The sequence below is a fragment of the Oryza sativa genome, chromosome 10, assembly GCF_034140825.1.
Source record: "Oryza sativa Japonica Group chromosome 10, ASM3414082v1".
NCBI classification, from domain to species: Eukaryota; Viridiplantae; Streptophyta; class Magnoliopsida; order Poales; family Poaceae; genus Oryza; species Oryza sativa.
Window position 1 is genome coordinate 1,780,732 of NC_089044.1, and position 27,947 is coordinate 1,808,678.

The window sequence follows — 27,947 nt, forward strand, 5'->3', positions numbered from 1 at the left end:
GTTGGACCATCACGCCTGCAACATATATATGGTGTCATCCCATAGGCATTTGTAGATCACTATGGGTCAATTTGGAGAAGCTTATGGAAATTGCATTTTCCCTAAAATCTTTAGCTGCTAGAAGCTTTCTCAAACAGTTTAGATTTTTATCCAAATTTTGAGAATTTGTAGTTATGGAATCTAGAAAATGAACTAAAAGTCAAAATCTAGGTTGGGTTTCATAGCTTCTCTAGATTCTCACCAGCTGTATATCAAAATCTTAATCTCCACAAACAGGTCTTATGTCTCTCTCACCACCTACTAACTACAACAATGCTACGATCAGTCAGCGGCAGAACCAAAATATTTGCGGGCCTAGGGCTGATTTAACACGTTAGAAATTATATATTTTATTTTTTTTATATAATTTCTAAAAGATTTACATAGAGTTTTGAAGCAAGCATGGTAACTCAAGCCCCTTATAACTAGTGTTTGAGCCAACCTATTAGCTATATGGTCGGCTGGCCCCACAACTATTTCACAAACACCCTTGAGAGTCTTAAAATTTTCATGTGTAAATCCATTAAGATTTGCATAAATGATCCCATTAAAATGTGAAGTATTAATAGTCGGCCCCACATGACAAAAATTCATGGCTCCGCCGTTTGCTATGACAGCTTCGCTGAAAATCTTATCAGCTTGCTACGACAGTTTGCGACATTTTCTTTCAAAGAATACAACGTGTGACGCAGCAGATTCCATAACAATGTGTGCGAGTGTGACAGTTTTCATTTTCATAACAAAGATATAACTGCATTAAAAAAAATAACAGTTTTGTGATGTTTCTTGTTTTCCACTGATATAAAAATTGTTGCAGCTCGTTGATATATAACCATGTTCATTATTTCTAGAACCACCTAAAATTAAGATCTCATGTGAACATTAGAAGCATGGAAGGGGATAGAGCCAGCAGAGTCATAGGAGTGTAACATCATGTCAGTAAAACATAAAGGCCAAATAGAGTACCCAAGCATGTACATGCAGACATGCAGTATCTTCTGTACAACAGAACATCACAGAAGGATGCAAGTACAGGAACCAATACATGATTGCTTCTACTGACATCATAGCACCAAACAAAAGCAGTAAACATGTCTATGTGCTTTCTGACTCAACTGGAATCAACGAATGTAACTGCAAGAGAGCGATTTTTGAATGGAATGTTCAGAGAATGCTTGATCCTTTTTGACGTTTCATATCTCCTCAGACCAGAAAATTGCAGGTCACGCATACTCGATCTAGCACCAGCGTATGATCTGAACCTGAGCAGAGGTCAGTCCACTATTAACAAAGAAGTTGACCACATCTTTGACCAGGGGATCACCCTCCGAGCATACAACTTCGACGCGGGTAAGGTGCTCACATGTAAATGATCTATCTTCAAGCTTGCCAATGATTCTTTCCGGCGTATTCTGATGATATTATAGAAAGAAAACAAATAAGCTACATCCCTGATTGACATGTGTGTTTGTGAAAGATCTCTCGAGAAGGGTCAGTATACATATGGATGAAACGATTTACCTTTTCAAGTTCCAGAGTTAGCTTCTCCAGTTTTGGTGCGTTCTGAAGGAAGACAACCAATCCATAGAAGTTCGCATCCAAACACCATTGACCAAGAGTCAGGCTGACAAGATTGTTGAATTTTGGGTACAATTGCAAATTGTTTTCCATTGTCAGCTGCACGATACTGAAATGATTATGTTGCAACAGAAAACCCTTGCCATGTTATAGACAAAATTTCCAACAAAACATGAAAACACAATCCAGCGCACTAACATTATGCGATAAAAGACCATAATAGCACATGCGATTTAATTGTCAGGATGCTTTTGATGCAATTTAAGTAGCTACGCCAGTCTAAACACAACACAAAAAACTATTGCAAGACTTTCAACAATTGCGGAGACATTTCCATTTGTATGTTGACTTTGAGGTTGTCTTGATTTTCAAATTTATGTGCAGTAATGACAACTGAAATTAGACAAACACTCAGATTTCTCAAAATATGAATATGAATCTTCAGTTGACAACCCAATATTACAGCGAACAAGAACATGTCGAGTTACCAAATGGGAAATGCTCCAGTTTCATTGTGAAATTGAATAGCCAACTTAGATAGTTCATGTCTGCTTGACCCCAACAGCTTGATTTATATACAAATGAACTGACTACACGAAATAGCTAGATTGCATTGATGATTGATGTCATCAGTCATCCTTACAACACATCATGATTTCACGCATAAGAATTAGTTATGCAACGCTTAGTTTTGCCGGTGCTATTGTGAAGTGTCAATAAGAAACACCATGCTTGAGTTTTTCCTTTTTCATATCGACAACTACATTGAGATGCATGGATGTAATAAGGAAAGGGGGATGTGTGAGACCAATAACCATACCTTCCTCCCAAAATAATCGAACTCCAATCTTTTAGCAGCAGAAAGGCTCCTGAGATTTTGGCAGAAATCACTAGAGTCTTGTACATCATAAAGTACTAGAATTGAAGTCACTAGTAATGGCATGTCGTTGAACACATATATGCCGTTCACAGGCCTCCACAACTTCAGATAAGTAACACTCGGGGTCGAAATAGTAGTCCTGAACTTATAGGAGAACTGAGTGCTCTTGATGGTCAAAACCTTCAGTGTCCTGGAGGAGATCTCAACATCCGCAACGATGGATTCATCTAAAAAGAGATTTTCCAATACTGGACAACCCATCTCGAGTTGCTGGAAGAAACCTGGCATCATAAGAACATTGATGAACTTGATTCTTGTGAGGTAGCGGCAGGTAAACGCAGAGTGATCGAGCTTCAATGCGTCATACAGCACGAGAATATCCAGAACCCAGGGCTGCTTCTGCATAGCGTGGGTAATCCATCTGTTCATATCTGCCTCGTCCGAGGTGCCTTCGAATCCGTCCAATCTGCAGCACCTGAACCGGAACGTGCGTATCGGGGCGGCCGGGTTGCGGAGCTCCAGCACCCTATCCATGAACATCTTGAATGCCGACTCCCTCTCTTGATCATACTCTTCCCACTCAGTGTCGCTCCGCTGGAACTCGCCGACGTCGGCGTTGATGCAGGGCACGGAGCGCCAGAGGTTGAGCCACCGCCGCGACAGCACGCACGTCTGCACAGCCTGGCGCGTGGTCAGGAAAGACATGATGTTGAGGATGACGTCGTCCGGGACGTCGCTGAACCAGTCCCCGTCGTCAGTGTGCGCTGGGGCCGTGACCCCCCTCCTCTTGCTAGGCGACCCCTCCATGGCGGCCGAGCACGCGCGCAGAGGCGTTTCGTCGAACAGGTCGCGCGCGTAGAAACTGCACGAGAGAGGAAAACCAAGAATCAAGAACCCAACAACCCGCAGCTCAACTCCCAGCACAAGAATCGAGATCGTAGCACAAGAAACGACGCTCGAGAAGAAATTGATTGGTCAGGGAAGAACATCCAGAGAAGGAGGATCGATGCAAGAAGAGTTGGAAGCCGTACCTCGAAACCGCTCGGGCAGGCGTTTCGTCGAACAGGTGGAGCGCGTGGGAACTGCACAAGACCAAAAGAATCAAGAAGCCATGAATCCACAGCACAACTCCAAGCAAGATTTGAGATCGTAACACAGCAAAGCACACTCGAGGAGAGATTGATCCGTGAAGAACATTCTAGGGGAGGGGATCGATGCATGGAGAGATGGAAGGGAGGAGGGAGCTGTGTGTACCTCGAAATGTCGAATTCGCGATTCGCCTCGCGCGCTCCGGGGAAAGGTTCACTGCTCCCTCGATGGAAACATGGGCGGTTCAGGTTGGATAAATGTGTCTGCCGGAATGAAATACTCTGTCCGGTTAAATAATATGGACTCCGTTTCACAACGCAAGTCATTCTAGCATTTTCCGCATTCAAATTTATTTTAATGAATCTAGACAGATAATAAATCTAGATAGATATATATATCTAGATTCATTAATATCAATATAAATATACGAAATGCTAAAATGACTTACATGGTAAAACGGAGGAAGTCCTTGGAGTAATGTGGTTATAGAATCTAGTCTACTCCATAAGTCCCAAAAAGATCCCTTATAGAACAACGAATCTGAGCTACCATTTATCCAGATTTGTTAGTTTTTTTTGGACGGAGGGAGTATGTAATTCCTCCATTTCATATTACTAAATCATTTTGACTTTGGTCAAAATCAAACTACTCTAAATTTAATTAAGTTTATAAATAAATATAGTAGTATTTATTACACCAAATAAGTTTCATTGAATCTATAATCGAATATATTTTCATGATATAATTGTTTTCGGTTGAAAATGTTAGTATTTTTTTTTACAAATTTGACCAAACTTGAAACATATTTACTTTGATCAAAGTTAAAAATGACTTGTAATCTGAAGTAGAGCGAGTAGTCAATAAATAAATTTTGATCATAATAGTTAGGGTTAATTGGATCCATGCCACTGCAACTTTACCAAATTAAAAACATGCCATTACTATTCGTTGTATAGGCTACATGCCACTGGAAATTTCTAAAATTGAAACCATGCCACTCTTGTCACGTTTTCCGTCTCCTCTCTCATGTCGTTTCTTTTCCTCCAGTTTAATCGTTTCCCCTCATGTTTCCTCTCCTCTCCTCTCCTCTTCTTCTCCTCTCCTCTCTTCCGACCAACCTCCCACCACCACACCGCTCCTCCTCCTCCTGCTGTTGCTGCAACCGTGCTGCCCTCGAGAAACTAAGTCTTTGATCACCGCTGGTAAACAACAAACCAAATAAAAAACCCTTCTTGCGGTGGTTTCTGGGCAGATCTGAGAGAGAACAAAAAGTGATTAGGCAGATCCTTTTCCGATGGCTTCTTCCCCTTCCTTTTCCTCCTCCTCCTCCCCTTCCGCCACCAGTGCCGCGCCGGCGTCCTCCTACTACTGGTGCTACAGCTGTGACCCCTTCGTGCACGCTGCCCCTCACGAAGACTCCATCGTCGCCTGCCCGGACTACGGCGGCGTCATCCTCGAGGAGATGGGTGTGCCCCCACCACGCACCGCCTGCCTTCGCCACCCGCGCGCGCACCACACCAACGACCTGCGCATGTGACGGACACGCTACGCTGCCGCAGCAGCGGCGGCTAGCGACCGCTCGCCATTCAACCCCGTCATCGTGCCTCACCGCTCCCCCGCTGCCGTAGCTGCTGGCGACGACGACGGCGCGGGCTCCGGCCTCCGCCCGCTCCCGGAGACCATGTCGGACTTCCTCATGGGCTATGCCTTCGAGCGTCTCCTCGACTAGCTCACCCAGATCGAAGTCGGCGGCCTCGCCCACATGAGGGAGAACCTACCGGCCTGCAAGGCTTCCATCCCCATGCCGCGGGGCCGTCCACTCACCTAGCTCAATTGTTGGAGAGGAGACAGAAAAAGTGACGGGAGTGGCATGGTTCCAATTTTAGAAATTTTAAGTGGCATGTGACTGATATGACGAATAGTGGTGGTATTTTTTTAATTTGGCAAAGTTGCAGTGGCATAGATCCAATTAACCCTTTAAACAACATCAAATCAAATCTAAAATCAAGTTTGAAAAATTTAAAAATGTAACTTATAAGCATACAAACATAAGTGAAACTAATAGGGTTATATATATATATATATATATATATATATATATATATATATATATATATATATATATATGTCTCCGTTACCACCTAATACTACTACAGTGCTACGACAGCTTCACCCAGAATCTGATAAGCCGATGCCACTGCATCGAATTCTTCAGGTGAAACTGCACCGCCATTACACGAGTATCTGAATCGACGATGTTGGTACCCCATGTTTCTGAAATTTTGGATCAAAGAATACAATGTGTGACACAGATTCCATAACCATGTGTGTGACAGTGGTGTTTCATAACAAATATATAATTGTATGAAAAAATTAACAGTTTTGTGATTTTCTTATTTTCCACTGATACAAAAAATTGTTGCAGCTTGTTGATATATAACCAATTAACCATGCAGGTTACACATCCTTGATCTACATCCGGCGTATGATATGAACCTGAGCAGAGGTCAGTCCACTATTAACAAAGAAGGTGACCACATCTTTGACCAGGGGATCATCCTCCGAGCATACGATTTCAACACGCGTAAGGTGCTCACATGTAAATGATCTATCTTCAATCTTGCCAATGATTCTTTGTGTTTTTTCCTGATAATAATATAGCAACAAAATAAAATAAGCTATATTCTCGATTGACATGTGTTCTTGTGAAAAATCTTTCAAGAAGGATCAGTAGACATTTGTAGGAAAAGATTTACCTTTTCAATCTTTAGAGTTAGCTTCTCCAGTTTTGGTGAAGTCTGAAGGAAGACCATCAATCCATAGAAGTTTGCATCCAGACACCATTGACCAAGAGTCAGTCTGACAAGATTGTTGAATTTTGGGTACAATTGCAAATTGTTTTCCATTGTCAGCTGCACAGTATTGAAATGATCATGTGGCAACAGAGAAAACCTTGCCATGTTATAGACAAAATTCCCACTAAACATGACAACACAATCCAGAGCACTAACACTATGACAATAGAAAGAAATGATGTCAACAAAAAACCAGAGGATTGCAAAACTCAAAGGGACCCTAAACATGACAATGCAATCCAAAGGACTAACATTGTGCCACAACAGAAAGAAATTATTTCAACAAAAAACCAGAATATACGATACTATACTAGTTTGCCTTCACCAAGTCTCTCGATGCAAGTTAGGTAGCTACACTAGTCTTAACAAAATGCAAAAAACTATTATGTGGTAGCAGGAGTAAGACTTTCAACATTTGCTGAGGCATTTCCATTTGTATGTTAACTTTGAGTATGTCTTAATTTTCAAATTTATGTGCAGCAATGTCAATTGAAGTTAGACAATCACTCAGATTTCTGAAAAGATGAATTTTCAGTTGCCAACCCAATATTGCAGCAAACAAGAGCATGTCGAGTTACCAAATGGGAAATGCTCCAGTTTCATTGTGAAATCGAATAGCCAGCTAAGATAGTTCAGGTCTGCTTGACCAACAGGTTGATTTATACACAAATGAACTGACAACATGAAATAAATTACATCGAATGGTTGATGGCATCAGTCATTCTTACAACACATCATGATTTCCCACATAAGAATTCGTCTTAATTTGCCAGTGCAATTCTGAAGTGTCAATAAGAAACAACATGCTTGAGTTTGTTTTCTTTTTTCGTATCAATACGTACATTAAGATGCATGGATATAATAAGGAAAGTGGGATGCGTAAGACCAATAAGCATACCTCTTTCCCAATATAATTGAACTCCAAACTTTTAGCAGCAGAAAGGCTCCTGAGATTTTGGAAGAAATCACCAGAGTCTTGCACATGATAAAGTACCAGTAATGAAGTCACTAGTAATGGCATGTCATTAAACACACAGCTATCCACAGGCCTCCACAACTTCAGATAAGTAACACTCGGGGTCGAAATAGTAGTCTTGTCACTGGAGAACAGAGTGTTCTTGATGGTCAAAACCTTCAGTGTTTGGGAGGAGATCTCAACATCATTAACGGCGCATTCATCTAAGAAGAGACTTTCCCATGCTGGACAGCCCATCTCGAGTTGCTTGAAGAATCCTTCCATCAAAACAACACTGGTGAACTCAATTCTTGTGAGATAGCGGGAAGCAAACTCGGAGTGGTCGAGATACAATTTGTCACACAGCACAACAATATCCAGAACCCGTGCCTGCTTCTGCACAGCGTGGCTAATCCATGCGTTGATATCTTCAGGGTCCGAGATATCATCGAATCCTTCATCCAATTCAAATTTGCACCTGAACTGAAACGTGCTTATCAAGGCAGCAGGGTCACGGAGCTCCATCACCCTCTCCATGAACATAATGAACGCCAATTCCGTCTTTTCATCATAGTATCCTTCCGAGTCGGAGTCCCGCGTGAACTCGTCTATGTCGGAGTTGATGCAGGGCACGGAGCGCCAGAGGTTGCGCCACCGCCGCGACAGCACACACGTCTGCACAGCCTGGCGCGTGGTCAGGAAGGACATGATATTGAGAATGATGTCGTCCGGGACGTCGCTGAACCAGTCCCCGTCGTCAGTGTGCGCTGGGCCCGTGACCCCCCTGCTCTTGCTAGGTGAACCCTCCATGGCGGCCGAGCACGCGCGCAGAGGCGTTTCGTCGAACAGGTGGCGCGCGTGGAACCTGCACGAGAGAGGAAGACCAAGAATCAGGAACCGAACAACCCGCAGCTCAACTCCAAGCACAAGAAACGACGCTCGAGAAGACATTGATTGGTCAGGGAAGAACATATAGAGAAGAAGGATCGATGCAAGAAGAGTTGGAAGCCGTACCTCGAAACCGCGCAGGCAGGCGTTTCGTCGAACAGGTGGCGCGCGTGGAAACTGCACAAGACCAAAGAATCAATAAGCCATGAATCCACAGCACAACTCCAAGCAAGATTTGAGATCGTAACACAGCAAAGCACGCTCGAGGAGAGATTGATCCGTGAAGAACATTCTAGGGGAGGGGATCGATGCATGGAGAGATGGAAGGGAGGAGGGAGCTGTATGTACCTCGAAATGTCGAATTCGCGATTCGCCTCGAGCGCTCCGGGGAATGGTTTTTTTACTGCTCCCTCGATGGAAACATGGACGGTTCAGGTTGGATAAATGTGTCTGCTGCAATGAAATACTCTGTCCGGTAAAATAATACTAATGTGGTTGTAGAATCTAGTCGTACTTCGTCCATTTCATATTATAAGTCATTTTGTGTTGCATGTTATAAGTCAGTTTTACTTTGGTTAAAATCAAACTACTCCAAATTTAATCAAGTTTATAAATAAATATAGTAATATTTGTAACACCAAATAAGTTACACTGAATCTATAATCGAATATATTCATAATATATTTATCTTGGGTTAAAAATGTTAGTATTTTTTTATACAAACTTGACCAAACTTGAAACAGATGGACTTTGATCAAAGTCAAAAATGACTTGTAATCTGAAACAGAGCGAGTAGTAATTAAGTTAATTTTGATCATAATAATTAGGGTTAATTGGATCATGCCACTGCAACTTTGCTAAATTTAAAAAAAAACGCCACTACTATTTGTCATATCAGCTACAATGCCACTCGAAATTTCTAAAATTAGAACCATGCCACTCCCGTCACATTTTCTGTCTCCTCTCTCACGCCGTCTTTGTCCCCCCTCCCCCAGTTTATTCGTTTCCCCTCATGTTTCCTCTCCTATCCTCTCCTCTCCTCCGACCAACCTCCCACCACAACACCGCTCCTCCTCCTCCTCCTGCTGCTGCAACCGCGCCGCCCTCAGGAACCTAAGTCCTTGACCACCGCCGGTAAACAACAAACCAAACAAAAATCCCTTCTTGCAGTGGTTTCCAAGCAGATCTGAGAGAGAACAAAAAGTGGTTTCCGATGGCTTCTTCCCCTTCCTCTTCCTTCTCCTCCTCCCCTTCCGCTGCCGGTGCTGCGCCGGCGTCCTCCTCCTACTGGTGCTACAATTGCGACCCCTTCGTGCGTGCCGCCCCTCACAAAGACTCCGCTGTCGCCTACCCGAACTACGGCGGCGGCATCCTCGAGGAGATGGGTGCACCCCCACCGTGCACCGCCTACCTCCGCCACCCGTGCGCGCACCACGCCAAAGACCTGCGCCTGCGACGGACATGCTGCGCTGACGCAGTGGCGGCAGCCGATGACCGCTCGCCGTTCAACCCCGTCATCGTGCTTTGCCGCTCCCCCGCTGCCGTAGCTGCCGGCGACGATGACTCCCTCGCCACGGTTACTAGCTTCGAGCTCTTCTACGACGACGGCGTGGGCTCCGGCCTCCGCCCGCTCCCGGAGACCATGTCGGACTTCCTCATGGGCTCCGCCTTCGAGCGTCTCCTCGACCAGCTCACCCAGATCGAAGCCGGCGGCCTCTCCCGCGCAAGGGAGAACCCGCCGGCCTCCAAGGCCTCCATCTCCATGCCGCGGGGCCGCCCACTCGCCCAGTTCAATCGCCGGAGAGGAGACAGAAAAAGTGACGGGAGTGGCATGGTTTTAATTTTAGAAATTTCGAGTGACATGTAGCTGATATGATGAATATTAGTGATAATTTTTTAATTTGGCAAAGTTGCAGTGGCATGGATCGAATTAACCCTTTAAACAACATCAAATCAAATCTAAAATTAAGTTTGAAAATTTAAAATGTAGCTTATAAGCATACAAACATAAGTGAAACAAATAGGGTTATATATATGTCTCCCTTTACCACCTACTCCTACAACAGTGGTACGACAGCTTCACCCAAAATCTGATAAGCCGATGCCACTGCATCGAATTCTTCAGGTGCAACTGCACCGCCATTACACGAGTCTCTGAATCGACGATGTTGGTGCCCCATGTTTGTGAAATTTTCGATCAAAGAATACAATGTGTGACACAGATTCCATAACCATGTGTGTGACAGTGGTGTTTCATAACAAATATATAGTTGTATGAAAAAATTAACAGCTTTTTGATTTTGTTGTTTTCCACTGATACAGAAAATTGTTGCAGCTTGTTGATATATAACCATGCTCATTATTTCCAGTAAAATCCACTCCTTCCGTTTCATATTCATATAATAAGTTGTTTTGACTTTTTTTAAAAAACATTTTTAAACTTGACCAAGTTTGTTGGAAAAATAAAAATATTTCCAACGCAAAATATAAATATGTTCAATGTTACATTTAATAAAACTAATTTCTAGATGTTATTCAATTTTTCTATAAACTTTGTTAAACCTAAAAAAATGACTAGTAAAAAAAAAGTCAAAAACAACTTATAATATGAAACAGCGGAAGTAATTTTTTATTTCATGTGTACATTACACAAAAAGGAAAAAAAATCTAATGAGTCGTACTGAAGGGGATAGAGCCAGAGTCATGGATTGGGATCCCATGCAGTTTGAATAGGGACTGCAAGTTTAGCAGTCTTATATCTTCAGTTTAGCAGTCTTATATCTTCACTACCATCAGATCAAAGGTTTCAACGGCCTGGATTTAGGAGCAATACTGTTTGTCAGCATTGGTGCGATCTGAGTCCTTGTTATTTGATCCAAAGATGGTTATATGACTGCTAAAGTTACAGTCATACAAGCAAAGGTGATCTCAATTCCAGTCATGGTGTATAACATCACGTCGGGAAAATATAAAGGCAAAATAATAGAGTACTCAAGCATCAACTTGCAGTACGTCTTGGTTATAGGACAATAGAACATCAACAGAACAAGGTGACAGACCTTTCACTTACATAGTACTACTAAGACATGATTGTTTCTACTCATATCATAGCACCAAACAAGAGCAGTATACATGTTTATATGTGCTTTCGGACTCAACTGGAGCAACAAATGTTATGATATGAACCTGAGCAGAGGTCAGTCCACTATTAACAAAGAAGTTCACCACGTCTTTGACCAGGGGATCATCCTCCGAGCATAAGACTTCAACACACGTAAGGTGCTCACATGTACTTGATCTACACCCGGCGTATGATATGAACCTGAGCAGAGGTCAGTCCACTATTTACAAAGAAGTTCACCACGTCTTTGACCAGGGGATCATCCTCCGAGCATAAGACTTCAACACACGTAAGGTGCTCACATGTACTTGATCTACACCCGGCGTATGATATGAACCTGAGCAGAGGTCAGTCCACTATTTACAAAGAAGTTCACCACGTCTTCGACCAGGGGATCATCCTCCGAGCATACGACTTCAACACGCGTAAGGTGCTCACATGTAAATGATCTATCTTCAAGTTTGCCAATGATTCTTTGTGGTTTTTCCTGGTGATAATATAGCAACAAAATAAGATGAGCTAATTCTCGATTGACATGTGAAAAATGATTCAAGAAGGATAAATATGCATTTGGAGGAAAAGATTTACCTTTTCAAGCTTTAGAGTTAGCTTATTTTTGGTGAGGTCTGAAGGAAGACCGTCAATCCATAGAAGTTTGCATCCAGACACCATTGACCGAGAGTCAGGCTGACAAGATTGTTGAATTTTGGGTACAATTGCAAATTGTTTTCAATTGTCAGCTGCACAATATTGAAATGATTATGTGGCAACAGAAAAAATCATGCCATGTTATAGACAAAATTTCACACTAAACATGACAACACAATCCAAAGCACTAACATTATGCCAACCAAAAACCAGAATAAATGATACTATACTAGTTTGCTTTCACCAAGACTTTCGTTGAAAGTTAGGTAGTTACACTAGTCTAATCACAATGCAAAAAACTATTGTGCGGTGCAGCAGGAGTAAGACTTTCAACATTTGCTGAGGCATTTCCATTTGTATGTTGACTTTGAGTATGTCTTAATTTTCAAATTCATGTGCATTAATGTCAATTGAAGTTAGACAATCACCCGGATTTCTTAAAAGATAAATTTTCAGTTGCGAACCCAATATTGCAGCAAACAAGAGCATGTTGAGTTACCAAATGGGAAATGCTCCAGTTTCATTGTGAAATCAAATAGCCAACTTCTTGCTTGACCAACAGGTTGATTGGTATACAAATAAACTGACAACATGAAATAGATTGCATCGAATGGTTGATGGCATCAGTGATCCTTAAAATCATCATGATTTCACACATAAGAATTAGTTATGCAACGCTTAGTTTTGAAGGTGTAATTGTGAATTGTGAAGTGTCAATAAGAAACACCGAGCTTGAGTTTTTTCCTTTTTCATATCAATATCTACATTAAGATTCCTGGATATAATAAGGAAAGTGAGATGTGTAAGACCAATAAGCTTACCTGTTTTCTTCTCCCAACATAATCGAACTCCAAACTTTTAGCAGCAGAAAGGCTCCTGAGATTTTGGAAAAAATCACCAGAGTCTTGCACATGATAAAGTACCAGTAATGAAGTCACTAGTAATGGCATGTCATTAAGCACATATGTGCCATTCAAAGGGCTCCACAACTTCAGATAAGTAACACTGGGGGTCGAAATAGTAGTCTTGTTGCCATAGGAGACATGAGTATTCTTGATGGTCAAAACCTTCAGTGTCTGGGAGGAGATCTCAACATCCTCAACGCTGCATTCATCTAAGAAGAGACCTCTCATTGCTGGACAGCCCATCTCGAGTTGCTTGAAGAATCCTTGCATCAAAATAACATTGGTGAAGTCAATTCTTCTGAGGTAGCGGCAATTGAATGCAGAGTGATTGAGCTCCAATTTGTCACACAGCAGGACAATATCCAGAAAGTGGCTGCTTCTGCACAGCGTGGCTAATCCATCCGTTGATAACTTCCGAGTCCAAGATATGGTTGATTTCCTCATTCAAATCCAATATGCACCTGAACCGAAACGTGTGTATCAAGGGGGCGGGGTCGCGGAGCTCATTCAGCCTTTCCATGAACATCTTGAACGCCAATTCCGTCTCTTGATCATAGTGCTCGGTATCTCTCCGCTTGAACTCGCTGATGTCAGCGTTGATGCAGGGCACGGTGCGCCAGAGGTTGCGCCACCGCCGCGACAGCACGCACATCCGCACAGCCTGGCGCATGGTCAGGAAGGACATGATGCGGAAGACGATGTCGTCGGGGAGGGTGCTGAGCCTGATCTTGCCAGGCGACCCCTCCATGGTGGCCGAGCACGCGCGCAGAGTCGTTTCGTCGAACAGATGGCGCGCGTGGAAACTGCACACAGAAGAGGAAGACCAAGAATCAGGAACCCATCAACCTGCAGCTTAACTTCGAAGAAATATCTGACACCGTAACACAAGAAACAACGGTTACAACGCTCGAGCAGTTTTTCCGTGAAGAACATCCAGAGAAGAAGGATCGATGCAAGAAGAGTTGGGAGGAAGGAAGGAAGGAAAGGAGCCATACCTCGAAATCGCTCGCTCAGGCAGGCGTTTCGTCGAACAGGTGGCGCGCGTGGAAACTGCACAAGACCCAAGAATCAATAAGCCATGAATCCACAGCAGCACAACTCCGAGCAAGATTCGAGATCTCAGCGCAAGAAACAACGCTCGAGCAGTGATTGATCCGTGAAGAACATCTAGAGGAGGGAGGGGATCGATGCAAGAAGAGATGGAAGGGAGGAGGGAGCTGTACGTACCTCGAAATCGCGATTCGCTGCCCTCGAGCGCTCCGGGGAATGGGAGATACGCTTCCTTCGCCACTGCTACTGACTGGTGGGGACACTGCTGTATATCATAGTAAAAAAAAGGGACCGGTCCGGCTGTTGAACCGGAAAAACTGGAACTGGTGACCATGACGGCTCGGTTCAGCACAAAGACCGTCCCCGCAGTCGGACCGGTAAAAATCGGATAAACCGGGTAGTTTTTATGGACCGCTGAACCGGTGCGGTTCTGTAGAACTGGGTGGTTTTGTGTTTGGACACACAATACCCTTCCTTTTGCTTGCCTTGGTCGTTGGTACTATGAACTCAGGGGTAATATTGAAAAATGGATAAGCCACCCTAGGGTTTTTGACATACTGTAGAAATTTGGACCGTCATCCAGATCCACTCAACCTCTCACATTCTCAATTTCTCTAAGCTCAAACTCAATTGCTGAAGAAACCTTTTTAATCTCGGTTTGTAACCTCCAGTAGTCCCGATTATGCAACCGGGACTAAAGATTTTCATCTTTAATCCTGGTTGAAATAACCCGGACTAAAGATGGATTTTTAGTCCCGGTTGGTAACATAAGGCTTTTTTTTCCCTATTTTACATATATCGCGCTCGATATCTCCTAATCATTAAAAAAATATCATCTCCCAACATCCCAAATTATCCACAACAACATTCTCAAATCAAATCATCCACAACAACATAATCATTCTCAAATCACAACAACATACTCATTCTCAAATCACAGATCGACTGAACAAATTATTCTCAACAAACAATCATTCACAAATAACAACGAAAAAAGAAAAGAAAAAAAAAATCCACCGCCTGCCGCCGCTGGGCGTGGCCCTCGCACCGGCCTCCACCGGACACGGCGGCCTGGCCGGGCGCGGCCCCGCAGGGCGCCGCGTCTGTGACTTAGAGGGAGAGGGAGGAGGAGGAGGAGGGAGAGGGATAGAGGAGTGGGGGAGGAGGAGAAGGACTGAAGGAGTGGGCGTTGTGCGTGAGGAGATAAGGGAGAGAGAGAGAGAGTGCGTAAATCGTGGGGGAGAGATTATTTAGCCCGGTTGGTGTTACCAACCGAGACTGACTTAAGTTCGTTGGGGGCCTTCCAACTATTGAACCGGGACTAAAGATAAAAAAAATAGCGCTAGGCTTTTAACCAGGACTAAAAATATTTTTTAGTCTTGGTTTTTTTAGCAACCGAGATTATTGTGGAATTTGGCCGACCGACCAAAGATGATTTCTACAGTAGTGTAAGACCTACCCCTACTCACTGCTGCTCAAGTTTTCCCCGGTGCGTCGCGCCTTGTCGCCGCCACCTCGCGATTTCTCTCTCGACGCAGTGTCCGGCGACCTCACATCAACATGCCACAACAGTAGCGCGGCAAGCCGGTAGCACGAAGTTGCCGAGGTGCCGACGGCCGTCGCGGCGTCACGCCGGTAGCAGAGCAAGCCGGTGGCAAGGTTGAAGGGCACATCATTGCGAGTTGCTTCGTGTTCTAGCCTCAAGAAATATATGTGCATGTGTGGTTGATTAGCTTATTGCACCAGATCTGTTGCTAGCTAGTTAGCCTAGCTGCGGAAGTGCAGGTGTTTGATTTGCTCTGTTGATCACCCAATCTAGTCTAAAATTGGTATTACATATACGATGAACTTTATTGGCTACCGATTTGTTTTCTAATCCATTAGATTTGGGAGTTGTGACCTGATGTTTATCCATTTGCAGCAGTGAATTCTTTATCCACTCCAGAATCACTACCACCAGTTGTGCCGGTTAGATTAACCACAATCTCAAGAGGATTGCTCTGCTGCTGAAACTAAACAAGAAATCCGTTCCAGTAAAAGGTCAGAGGGAAGACTGATCCTGCTTGGGACCATTGTGTTGAACTTGTCCCCAAGGATAAAACTAAAGCAGGAAAGCCAAAACTTTTATTTTTACATACATATTCATCAATATCTGGTGTTTCTGTATATAAAATAATACAAAACAAATATAATATTAATAAATAAAAAGGCAGCGGTTCGACCAGTGACCTGATGGTTGGACCGGTGAACTGGTGAACCAGCAACTTGAGGGGTTCGATCTCCGGTTTGGTATTTTTACTATACTTGAGATAGAGATGGACAGTTCAGGTTGAATGAACTTGTCTGCTGCAATGAAATACTCCCTCCGGTTATCTCTACTACTTAAAAAAAGCCTAGTGGTGGTCTTGAATAGGGTTTCACTTATCGTGTGGTAACCGCGCGATTACCGCGGTTATCGCACTTACCGTAGGGATACGGTACAGGAAACCGGTGATATGGTTTGGATGAATTTTGACCAAATTCAAAATTCTGGAAAAAATAAAAAAATGAAAAAAATCATGGATGTAATGCCAATGATGATGAATTTTTTTGAAATAGGGTAAGCTAAATTCAAATTTGAGGGCGAAACCGAAAATAGTTTACAAATTAGAAAAAAAGGAAGACAATATCGGTAAGAATCCTACGTATTCTTCCAATTATCCTCAATTTCTAGTTTTCTACACATATTCAACCGTATTTTCGATTTTTTTGCCTATTTATTTTTCATTTACGTGATTTCAGCTGCACAGCCCGTGATAACTGTGCGAATATCGCGGTTAACCATGCGGTAACCACAGCGAAGCCGCGAAACCACCGAGTTTTGAATTCGAATTTTTGGATGCGATTTTCGGCGGTTACCGCGCTACTGGGTGTGTGTGTGTGTGGGGGGGGGGGAAGGGGTAACCCTGGCCCAAACGATAAGGTAAATCTTGGTCTTGGATCCTCACCCTAATAGACCCATCGCCCAATCAACGGCTCAGATCGTGTTTCAGTCGATAAAAACAGTACTACCTCCGTTTCATAATGTAAGTCATTCTAGCATTGCCCACATTCATATAGATACTAATGAATCTAAACATATATGTGTGTCTAGATTTATTAACATCTATATGAATGTGGATAATACTAGAAAGTCTTACATTATGAAACGGTGGGAGTATAGAAGAAAATAATAGACTGATATTTTGTTTAGCACAGCTCTCCTAATCGGCCGGCACTGGCATATAGTATATCGGCAAAAGTAAACAATAGTTTGACATAATCATATCTGGTCCCACACAAAATAAGCAAATCTTAACTGAAAAGAAAACTATAACTAATAAGATCGGGCATTGCACGCGCTAAATAATCAGCTGCAAACCGACACCAAATCGCCATGCTTCACGCGGTCTTCACGCGCATGCACAGACCGGTTGCATCCAAATTCTCCTCTCTCAGCAACGTGAAATCCTTCTGTGCATCTCCTGCTTCTTCTTTTTAAATCACCAGCAAACCTTTGACTGCATCGATCAATGCATCCTCACAGTCCAAGATTCCAAGTACATAGCTACTCCCTCCTTCCCTAAATATTTAACACCGTTGACTTTTTTAAACATATTTGACCGTTCGTTTTATTCAAAAACTTTTGTGATATGTATAAAACTATATGTATACATAAAAGTATATTTAACAATAAATCAAATGATAGAAAAAGAATTAACAATTAATTAAATTTTTTGAATAAGACGAACGGTCAAACATTTTTAAAAAAATCAACGGCGTCAAACATTTTGGGATGGAGATAGTACTAACTTCTCACATAACACCAAATGATAAAATGACCCTCTAACTTACTATACAAACAACCATCCAGTACATCACAAATTCCTATACAAATAAATTGAGGCCCTCTTTGTTTAGGCTTATAAGCCAACTTATAAGTCGAAAAGTCTAAGCCTAAACAAACAAGTAGCTTTTCTGTTTGGCTTTTTTGAAGCCATAAGCCACTCTAACACTATTAAGCCAAAAACTAGGTTGGAGAAGTGTTTTTGGCTTATGTGAGGTAGATGTGTGATTCAACTACTAAACTTAGGACATTAAATCCACCGGCTTATAAATCATATAAGCCAATAAGCTGACTTAAAAGTCTAGGCCAATAAGTTTAAGCCTAAACAAAAGGGCCTGAGTAGATTTTCCAAGTAAATCAGTTGCATCATGCATGTATTCTAAAATAATCTCGCCTGCACATATACACTACTCCTAGCTGCCAAGGCTATATATATACATGCACCCATGGTCATCATATTGATCCCACGAACAGCCAGCCCAGGCAACAACCCTGTAGATATGACACTCGACACAATGACGATAGGCTTGCCAGTAAGAGAAGGTGTGAGCAGCGCGAAGCTCACCCTCATCGTAGCGTGTTTTCTGCTACCGTTTCTTGTCGAGGCTGAATCGCGGGCACCGGCGCCACTCTCCTTCAGCTTCGACTTCTCCAATTCAGCCAGCTACCGCCTGGAGGACCTCCTGTTCGAGGGCAACGCAAGCGAGCCCAGCAACAAGCTGGTGGACCTCACCTGCAACGAGTTCGCGGAGACGATCCACAAGTGCAAGGGGCGGATGTCGTACGCCCACGCCGTGAAGTTCTACGACGCCACCACGGGCGAGGTGGCCAGCTTCAGCACGCGATTCACCTTCGCTATCGCCATCAGAAGCGACATCAGCAACCCGACGGACACAAAGGGGGACGGGCTGGCCTTCTTCCTCGCTGCTTACCCATCAACGATTCCATCGAATTCAGATGGAGGCAACCTTGGCCTCCTTGCCACCAATCATTCGAAGGCCTACGGCACAGACCGGTTCATCGCCGTCGAGTTCGACACATACAACAACATCTGGGACCCCAATAAGACCTACGACCACATGGGCGTCGACATCAGCGCCATCGAGTCGGCTAACACGACAAGTTTGCCGAGCTACAGCCTGAATGGCACGATGACAGCCTCCATCAGTTTTAACAGCAGCACCCGGATGCTGCTTGCCAACCTGCATTTTGATGATCATCCATCGTTTCAACCGGCCGAGGTCAGTGCGATTTTGCCGGATCCGGTCACATTGCTTCCACAAGAGGTATCCGTTGGGTTTTCCGCAGCCACCGGCGGCTCTGGCAGTGAGCTCCATCAGATACTTTCATGGTCCTTCAACTCCACTCTTGGTTTGGCCCTCTACTGCTAATCCACGCAGAGGTATATTCTCCATCACAATATACATTTTTTGTCTCTATTTAAATAACTAATTAAGCACTCAATCTAGTTAGAAGGAAGGAGTAAACTACTGGCTTTCATGTCTTACATCCTCGTTAAATATTTATACAAACTTGTATACTTCAGGCTGAATCCAATGGAATATAATGGAATACTTAATAGCTGAATGATTCGAGACACAAACAAATGAATTAACTATTACAAAATTAAAAAGCGGATTAAAAATAGTATTTTACAATATTCATATGTACGAGTAGATAGTATTTTTCATATAAAAAAAATCACACTATTTAAGAGCTTGGGAAGCTTGCATATTCTTGTTTCATTCCGTTATGGAGAAAAGCACACTCGAGAACAACTGTCTTCAGAAGGTCGGAAGCTCAAAGGTGAAATACATGAAACGACTAGCAGAGTGCATGCATGTGTTAGCAAATTTATGGAATAAATGATGAAAGAAACGAAGTTTTAGCGACCTTACAACTAAACCAAAATAAGTATAATGCCACACTATAAAACACTTCTTACCTAGCTTGCTTAGATTGATAAATGTGTCCTTTGTTGAGCCTTCCATTGCTGCACCTAATATTTACGCGGAATGTGTATACTATGACGAGAGAACAAATATAACGTACTGTAGCAGCAACAATATATATAATAGCATATATATGATCATAGAATGATTAAATTGTTCTAACATCCAGATTAATGTTCTTACTTCTCACTTGGCTTGCTTCTGTAACACGTTCTATGGATGGGAACCCAACAAAAGAACTTCAAACAATATATCACAATAATCAACCCTACATATTAATTCTAAACCTGGTATTTATCTCATGTCCTTTGTTCTAGACATTTTTTTTCTGTTTTTTTTTAAAACAAACCTGAGGCTAAAGGCCTCAAAATATATTACTAATAGAAATTTGCAAGCTGAGAGGACAGCTAGATAAGCAAAGAAGCCCCTAGGAACTGTGCAAATTACACATTGAGCAACAAAACAGCAAAGAAGGGCATTAGAGAAGAAACTGAAAAAGCAATCAGGTTCCTAACTCTGTTTCCTCCACGGCACCAGCCGAATCGACGACGATGGCGATGGCGAGACCAGTAAATCCATGGCAAACTGCAAAAAAAAAAAGCTAAAACACGAAAACGGAGGAGGAAAAAAAGGGACGGAGTACGGACTAAGGAGTGCGGTTGGAAAAGAAAAGTTGGGTGGGGTGGGGGTGGGGGTAGGTTGTGAGGGGAGCGTATATAGTTATGGATATGGAGATACGATCGACTATATAGTGTATTATAATGATTTGCGGGGATGATTTCATACTATATATAGTACTAATGTGTTAGTCAAGAATATATTAAGAAGCGTTCGCGAAGGCTACAACGTACGGATGCTTAATGAAGTGCCATTGTCGACCTAGTGGCCTACTGGGGGATTGCAAATGGATGATTGAAAACGCTCAAGGCCTTCATCTCCAGGGAGGTTGGTAGGGCACACCCGCTCTAGCTTTGTGACATGCATGCATATGTATAGATGCATACTGTATATTGTATATGTTACCACCAGTAATTAGTAGCTAGGGATATACTCCATCCGTCCTATAAAAAAACTAACCTAGTACCGAATATGACATATTCTAGTACTACGAATCTAAACATATATAATATTACATCTGATTCTAGATACGTTTTTTTAGGGACGAAAGGAGTACTTAAAAACAGTGGTAGAGGAAGGAACTTATAAAGACTAGGGCATAATTATTAATGCAATTTGTTGAACCTTCAAACTTCCTACAAAATTTAAAAGTATTTTCAAGAGAGGAGACAAGCACAATAGCACTGTTTTTTTTGAACGCAGAGCACAATAGCACTTTTAACTCTTTAAACTACTACTGCATATATTTTTACTCCTTTCATCTGAAATAACTTATTTTTTTATATAAACCAGAATATCAAGCTAAGTTACTTTTAGGACAGATGGAGATTTTACGCTAAGCGATGGAAAACGATTTGATTTTACGCGCTGAACCTAACGGTATTTTCTTCTCGCTGTACAAGTCCTGGTAGGACGTCACTCATCGGCTCCATGGGTCATATATCGGCCCATCAAACGGCTACCGGCTACGCACTCTGCTTACTGACATGAATGCCAGTCACAGGTCACAGCCACGTCAGCCTTTTCCCCTTCGTGGGAGACAAGATGAGAAAAGTTGTTCAGCAATTAATTTCAACAAAAGTCAAGACCTCAACCTTAGGGTAGTCCCTCCCTTCGTAAAAAAAATCAACCTAGTAGAGAATGTGATCTAGAAGAGAAAAATGTATGTATGTTCAAATTTATTATACTGGAAGAGATGAAGTAGGTCGATCCTAACTCATAAATTATTGTATAAATATGGAGTTTGTATAAAACTCAGTGGATGGTTTATTCAAAATAATTTTTTATCTAATCACCTCTCTTAATTATCTCTTCTTTCATTCACCTATCCCTTTGTCTTTGTTCTTGCTTCATGCCTAAAGTTATTTTCTTGATGAGAGATGATTTCATCTTCCTTCTCTCTCCTTGTTAACTCTTTTGCCACTTTGTTTTTTTATGTGACAAACATACAATACTAGGAGAAGGGTTTTTCCGTGCGGTTGAAACTGATTTTCGCATGCAGATGGGCGGCCCGTATGCACCCAAGGGTCTACGAAAATCGCGATTTTCGCGTGCGGGTGCCTATGTCGCCCGCATGGGAAAATAAAAATCCAGAAAAAAATTCAAAAAAAAAAATCCACCGGCAGCGCCACCGCCTCCTTGTCGTCGTCGTCGTCCGAAGACGCTGCCCGCGCCCTCGTCGTTGTCGCCACCGGCTTCCGCGCCGCACGCCGCCTCCTCGTCATCGTCGGCCGGGGATGCCGCCCGCGCCCTCGTCGTCGTCGCCGGCGGCCTCCGCGCCACCTGTCGCCGGCATCCGCGGTCCCCTCCAGCCGCACCGCCGCCGAGGCCCCTCCCCTCCGCCGGATCTGGCGAGGGAAGGAAGGGGAGGGGAGGGGAGCCGGATCCCGAGGGGGGGGGGAGGGGAGGGGAGGGCGGCCGGCCGCTGGATCCGTGCTCCCGTCGGCCTCCAGGCTCCCCTCCGGCCACACCGCCGCCGACGCCGCTCCCCTCCGCCAGATCTGGGGAGGAAGGAAGGGGAGGGGAGTGGAGCGGGATCCCACGAGGAGAGGGCGGCCGGTAGCCGGATCCGTGTGGGGACGGCCGCCAAGCACCGTCAGGACTCGGGGAGAGGAGAGGACGACATGGAAAATGAGGAGAGGAGTAAAAGAGGAGAGGAGAAAAAGAGGAGAGGAGGGAAGAGGAGAGAAAGAGGGGAAAATTTAAAGTGGGTAGGAGGGAAAGAAAGGGTGGGTATTTTTGCATGCGGCTTTCTTAATAGGTCCGCACGTGAAAATAGGCTCATTTTCGCGTGCGGTCCATTCAAGAGGACCGCACGGAAAAATTGATTTTTTCCGTGCGGTCCTCTTGAATGGACCGCACGTGAAAATGGGCCCTATTTTCCCAGACGCGACCAGTTATGGTCCGTCTGCAATCTAAATGACTCTATATCTAGGAAAATCTTTTGTGTAGTAGTGATATATATAATGTTATACTAAACACTACGTGACATGGAGAGTTGGGACTACCCTTAGGCTTAGAGGATGTGCCCTACTACCTCCCTATCAAAATAAGTGTATTAAGGGGTTATTTGATTGATGACTAAGTTTGTCACATCTCACGTTACCACAAGTGTGTATCACCTCCTATCATATTTCTTTTCATTTACCTCTAATTAACCTCTCTCTCACTTCAAATCACACCCTTATTTAATGTACTTTCTCTATTCCAAAATATAAGTATTTCTAGGTTGTTAAGCAGATGTTAAGGTTAAGAAGAAACAACTTTGGTGTTCCTCAATAAAGCTAGAAATGCATTTACTATGACATAGAGATATAGTAGGTTATAAATAAATAAAAATATTCATAAGAATAATGATATATTGTAAAGTAAAAAAATATCTTTAGAAAATGTTGTCCAAGCAATACTTATGTAAAAAGGTTTTTGAGAAATCATACTTTTGAAAGTGGTAGTAATAATCTATATTATCTACATAATTAAGTTGTTTAGAATAGGGCACAAGGTAGCACCATTTGATACACTTAGATACATAATATATGCCATGTGTTCTTAATTTATAATTAACCTAAGACATTGAGTTGCCAAAGTTTGAACCCTAGTTTGTCATCATCATGCATGTGAGTACAGTACAGGCCTTGCTTGTGTCATGCAAGAGAGGTAACTTGCACAAAAGAAAAAAAATGGCTGATCAGAATGAATAAGAAAAACAGAATTCGTTGTACAAAATGTACAATTTTAGCTGATTGAAAAATTATGAAAATTAATTAGATCCCTGAAATCTTTTTTTCCCTGAAGCTACAAATTAATCAACACGAAAACTATAAAACCTCTGTGAAAGACCTCTGCATGTGGATCAAGATCCTGTGCAGTTGTTATTATAAGTGTAACTTAAGCAGTTATATGTGTATCAAATGATCTAGAATGGAAGGTCAGGATATGAAGCGGTACTGTAGCAAAAATACTGTAGCAGGGATGTACTATATTATGCCTTTACTGTAGCAGTCATCTAGAGCCGCTAGATCTGAAAACGAATGGCCACGATTGTGTGCAGTTGCTATTGTGCAGTTACAATAGCAACTGCATTTGATCTCAATCCTCTGCATGTACTACATCATCCCCAAAAGACCTCATTTCTCACTGTAGACCTCATTTTTCACTATATGAATATCGGAAAGAAAATGTTCGTCTAGATTCATAGTCAAAGTTGAAGTGTCTTTTGAGGACAAATGAATGGCCTGTTTGGCACAGCTCTAGAGCTAGAGTCCAGCTAAACAATTTCAGCTCCATCTAAAATGGGAACGGGGATGGGTGGAGCGCTCTCACAGAATAAACTAGAGGTGGAGCTGGGTTTTTTTAGGCTGTTCCACAACTCCGATCCACTACAGATCCAACTCCTGGAGCTAAATCTAGGAGTTTGAGCTCTATCAAACAGACCTGAAAGTATATAATACAACACTTGTCATTCTAGGTTGTTTAGGATAAATTAAGGTTTCATAAGAAAAGACTAAAGTAACCCTTATTGATTAGAAGCGGAAGGTTGGTTGAGGATACAATAGAAAGAAATTTGAATAAGATGTGATTGAGGGGACGATTAGTACTTTACAGTGACAACTATTCTGGCAAAGAATTTGCAATATAACTATTTTAGAACTTAGGGATTCATACGATCCAACATGCATGCTGTGTATGAATCCTTTCTTCATGAATCTTGGATTCTTGGAGGTGATCAGGTCAGACATATGTTGGCATTCACCCTTGAATAACTATTACGTTCCAAAACCTGCAGTACTGCCACATGAATGCAGACATATACCCCTACTATATGGCATAGTACTATATGGTATTGTCACTTCGATTAATTTGTACCATTCCTTGTTTTTTCGTTTTTTCTCCTTTTCCCCTCCGTTCCCCTTCTTTTCCTTTTTTTCCTCATGCACTCTGTTATTTTCCTTTTTTCCTTCTCTTTGGAGCCACGAGTAAATATTTTACTAACAAATTACTCTCACCTAATCTTCTTTTAGTAAATAATTTTTTTTCTTTTTTTCTTCTTTTTTTTCTCATGCACTCGTTATTTTCCTTCTCTTTGGAGCCATGAGTAAAAATTTGACTAATAAATTACTCTCTCACCCTAATCTTCTTTCAGTAAATAAATTATGGGCTTTCAGTCACACTAAGTATCTACCAGCAAATCAATTACTCACGAGTATATTGTTATAGAAAAAAAATATTCCAGTGTTATCTCAATAAAGAAATTACTTCCGATAGAAAAATCTACTCTGGTCTTCACTTATTAAATAATTTACTTCACACAAAATCTACTGCATCCCTTATCTCAGTAAATTAATTACTCATAAAATTTACTCCTCTCAGTAAATGGATTACTTTTACTATAACCATTAATTTTTCTGGCTTTTTCTCACTCTTATAAAATAATGCCTCCTGCCTTTTCCCAATAAATAAACAAGAAGATTGACTCCGGTATTCTCTTAGAAAATAAATTTCTCCCAGACTGCTTAGCCACAAAATTTACTCCAATCTTCTCTCATTGAAATAAGTTACTTCCCGACTGCTGGAGTAAAATATTTACCAACAAATCGATATAGCCAAAATAAATTACAACCATATTTTTGTCGACTATAAAACTACAGACATGTTTACAAAGACTCAGGGGCACAAACACATATGATTCTACAATTAAAAAAAGTAGACTCGCTGCTCCAGTTGCATCTGCAAAGGACAAATAGTAGCCGATGATGACACCGGCACCGACAACCTTAGAAGTTCTGTGCGGAGTTATGGGCAGGACTTGTGTTTGGAGGTGGGTGTTGGGAACCCATCTCCCATACACGGAAAACAGAGCGGTCTGTTAGCACGTGAGTAATTAAGTATTAGCTATTTTTTTTAAATAACTTTTGTATAGAAACTTTTTTGTAAAAAATACACCATTTAGTAGTTTGAAAAGCGTGCGCACGAAAAAAGAGAGGGAAGTGTTGAGAACTTGATCTTGCAGACACACCCGTTGGCAACCACAACAGATTAGCTACAGGTAGAAATCGATGGAGGAGGCCAATGACAGCTGGCTGTAGCTAGCTCATGCACGAGCAATCCCCATCAAGAGAGGGATCCGCAAAATAACAATGAATCACAGGGGCTTAGAATGCTCACAACAATGAAACCATGATCACAGAAACTAAATTCAAACATGATCGATAGAAATGGTGAAGTAGTGAGACTTTGATCTTATCGACAAGAACAATGGTTCGATCCAGTAGATAATGTTAGGATTTTAGAAAGAAGAAAAAATGGGATTTTTTTACCATGCTATTCTTCTACTGCAAGTCATCCGTTATCCTCCTTCAGCTGTGCAACCAAGTTTGTACTCCTAGCCTGCAATCAATGACATTGTGCAATAATTGTATATAGAATCTCCTCTTGTTCCAGTTCCAAATTCCTCAACACTGCACAGACCAATTGACAACTAAAAAAATAAAATTTAAACAGGAAAAGTAAGGAGGTGTTGAATGCATCCTGCAGGAATTTCATTGTGGTCAGGCTTGTTGTTAGACTGCTGGTAGGAAGTCAGAGAGTCAGATACAAAACTGTAGTGCATAAAATATAATCTAAATGACCCAGTGCATACCTTGAAACTGAATTTGTTATCCAGACAAGCATGGAAGTCAGATTCCTTTTCCTTCAAACGAACATGATCATGAGGCCTGAATTCACTATGGTTCTTGGTTTGGCATATATTATGAAGTGCAACTAGTTGGTTGCTGAAACAAATAGTGTGCACTACACATCTAACCAAAAAGAACTTTAATAGTGACAGGTTACCAATCTCAAGAAGCTCATGGTTTTGTTTTAGAGTCAATTAAGCAAACTGCTAGTAAATCGGTTAATATGAGACATTATATTTGTGTGTAGGCACCAAACATATATATTGAAGGACAAATCCAAGCCTGTAACCTGACAATGCAGGCACCAAATCCATTAATATCTTTTGGAGCTCAAATTCGAAATTCTGGCCATTGTTCATTTGTTTTTATACCTGCCAAAAGTAGAATGATGCTATTTGATAACATCTGAATATGTACTCCCATCTGTTCCAATTTAATGCACTCAAATTTGACCCAAATTAATACTGATAAAACTAGGATTTCTTAATAAATAGATGAACTCTAGTTTTTGACATGGAAACAAGCAGCGCTTTAACACCCATGAATTTGATCAAACAAAGAAAATAGCACAAAATGTGCATAATGGAGCACGTGCACATTAAAAAAACACAATACTAAAATTTTGAGATTAAATCACTTTGAATGGTTTGTAATGAGATCCAGGCAATTTTAGCAAGAATTATATAGTGTGGATAGACATATACAGATGTCTAAGAAAATCAGCCACACGATTGCAGTGGAAAACATTTGAGTAGTTTAGAATCAAACTGCAAATATGAAACTATTACAAACATGAAGCAAGTAAAAGCGGGATGTTGGCACTCTGAAACTGCAAAAAACCTGAAACGCTTCTATTATGTGCTTGTTGACTGCAAACCTGAAACGGTGGAGATCGACCGAGAGGCGACGTTGCCGATGGAGACGAGCGGATCCAGACACGGCATCGATTGTTGGTTGCTGTCGTGCATGTATTTCACCTAGGATGGCAACAAAATCATGACAACAATAATTCCAGCTGAACAAAATAACTACAGCAAAAATGATTTGGAATGGACGCTCTCAGCCGGCGCCCGGCGGATGTGCAGGCGCGACGCCGAAGGTCTGACGCTCTGAGGCAGAGCTCATGGAGACTGGATCTTGGGGCGTCGTTGAGCCTGAAGCCGACCGGCAGAGGAGGGGCGTCGAGGCGGGGCCGCGGGGGGGGGGGGGGGGGGGGGGTGACGCACCGAGGGGCGCGGTCGTAGTGGCGCGGAGCTAGCAGCGAGACTGGACTGGAGGCGGACGGCCACGACCCCGACGACCCCGGGCGGCGCACCACAAACAGCGGT

At 42.4% G+C, this 27,947-nt stretch overlaps 3 protein-coding genes, 1 long non-coding RNA gene and 1 pseudogene across 5 annotated transcripts; 2 read left to right on the plus strand and 3 right to left on the minus strand.

The window, feature by feature from the left end:
- Positions 1 to 973: 973 nt before the first annotated feature.
- LOC4348029 (uncharacterized) lies at positions 974 to 8,697 on the minus strand. The gene is made up of 11 exons (XM_066304876.1): positions 8,633 to 8,697; positions 8,411 to 8,461; positions 7,340 to 8,261; positions 6,343 to 6,498; positions 6,063 to 6,232; positions 5,749 to 5,860; positions 3,752 to 3,849; positions 3,529 to 3,579; positions 2,438 to 3,359; positions 1,561 to 1,716; positions 974 to 1,451 (listed from the first exon to the last, which is right to left on the minus strand). The coding sequence occupies exons 3-11, from the start codon at positions 8,204 to 8,206 to the stop codon at positions 1,278 to 1,280; spliced, it is 2,706 nt and encodes a 901-aa protein (XP_066160973.1). The 5' UTR covers positions 8,207 to 8,261; positions 8,411 to 8,461; positions 8,633 to 8,697; the 3' UTR covers positions 974 to 1,277.
- An 800-nt stretch (positions 8,698 to 9,497) lies between these two features.
- Positions 9,498 to 10,151, plus strand: LOC112936658 (E3 ubiquitin-protein ligase RDUF2). The gene has a single exon (XM_026020882.1). It carries the CDS (start codon positions 9,498 to 9,500, stop codon positions 10,149 to 10,151), a length of 654 nt encoding a protein of 217 aa, XP_025876667.1.
- A 1,102-nt stretch (positions 10,152 to 11,253) lies between these two features.
- Positions 11,254 to 14,250, minus strand: LOC4348031 (putative F-box/LRR-repeat protein At4g13960; annotated as a pseudogene). Its single transcript, XR_001540199.3, has 5 exons — positions 14,186 to 14,250; positions 13,954 to 14,008; positions 12,875 to 13,761; positions 11,994 to 12,145; positions 11,254 to 11,892 (listed from the first exon to the last, which is right to left on the minus strand). The product of XR_001540199.3 is annotated as a putative F-box/LRR-repeat protein At4g13960 (transcript).
- A 4,138-nt stretch (positions 14,251 to 18,388) lies between these two features.
- On the plus strand, positions 18,389 to 19,264 carry LOC107275712 (mannose/glucose-specific lectin). The gene has a single exon (XM_015758021.3). The coding sequence runs from the start codon at positions 18,389 to 18,391 to the stop codon at positions 19,262 to 19,264; it is 876 nt and encodes a 291-aa protein (XP_015613507.3).
- Positions 19,265 to 25,452: 6,188 nt separating this feature from the next.
- On the minus strand, positions 25,453 to 27,947 carry LOC112936686 (uncharacterized). The gene is made up of 2 exons (XR_003239095.2): positions 27,846 to 27,947; positions 25,453 to 27,596 (listed from the first exon to the last, which is right to left on the minus strand). It is a non-coding gene; the product is annotated as an uncharacterized lncRNA (long non-coding RNA).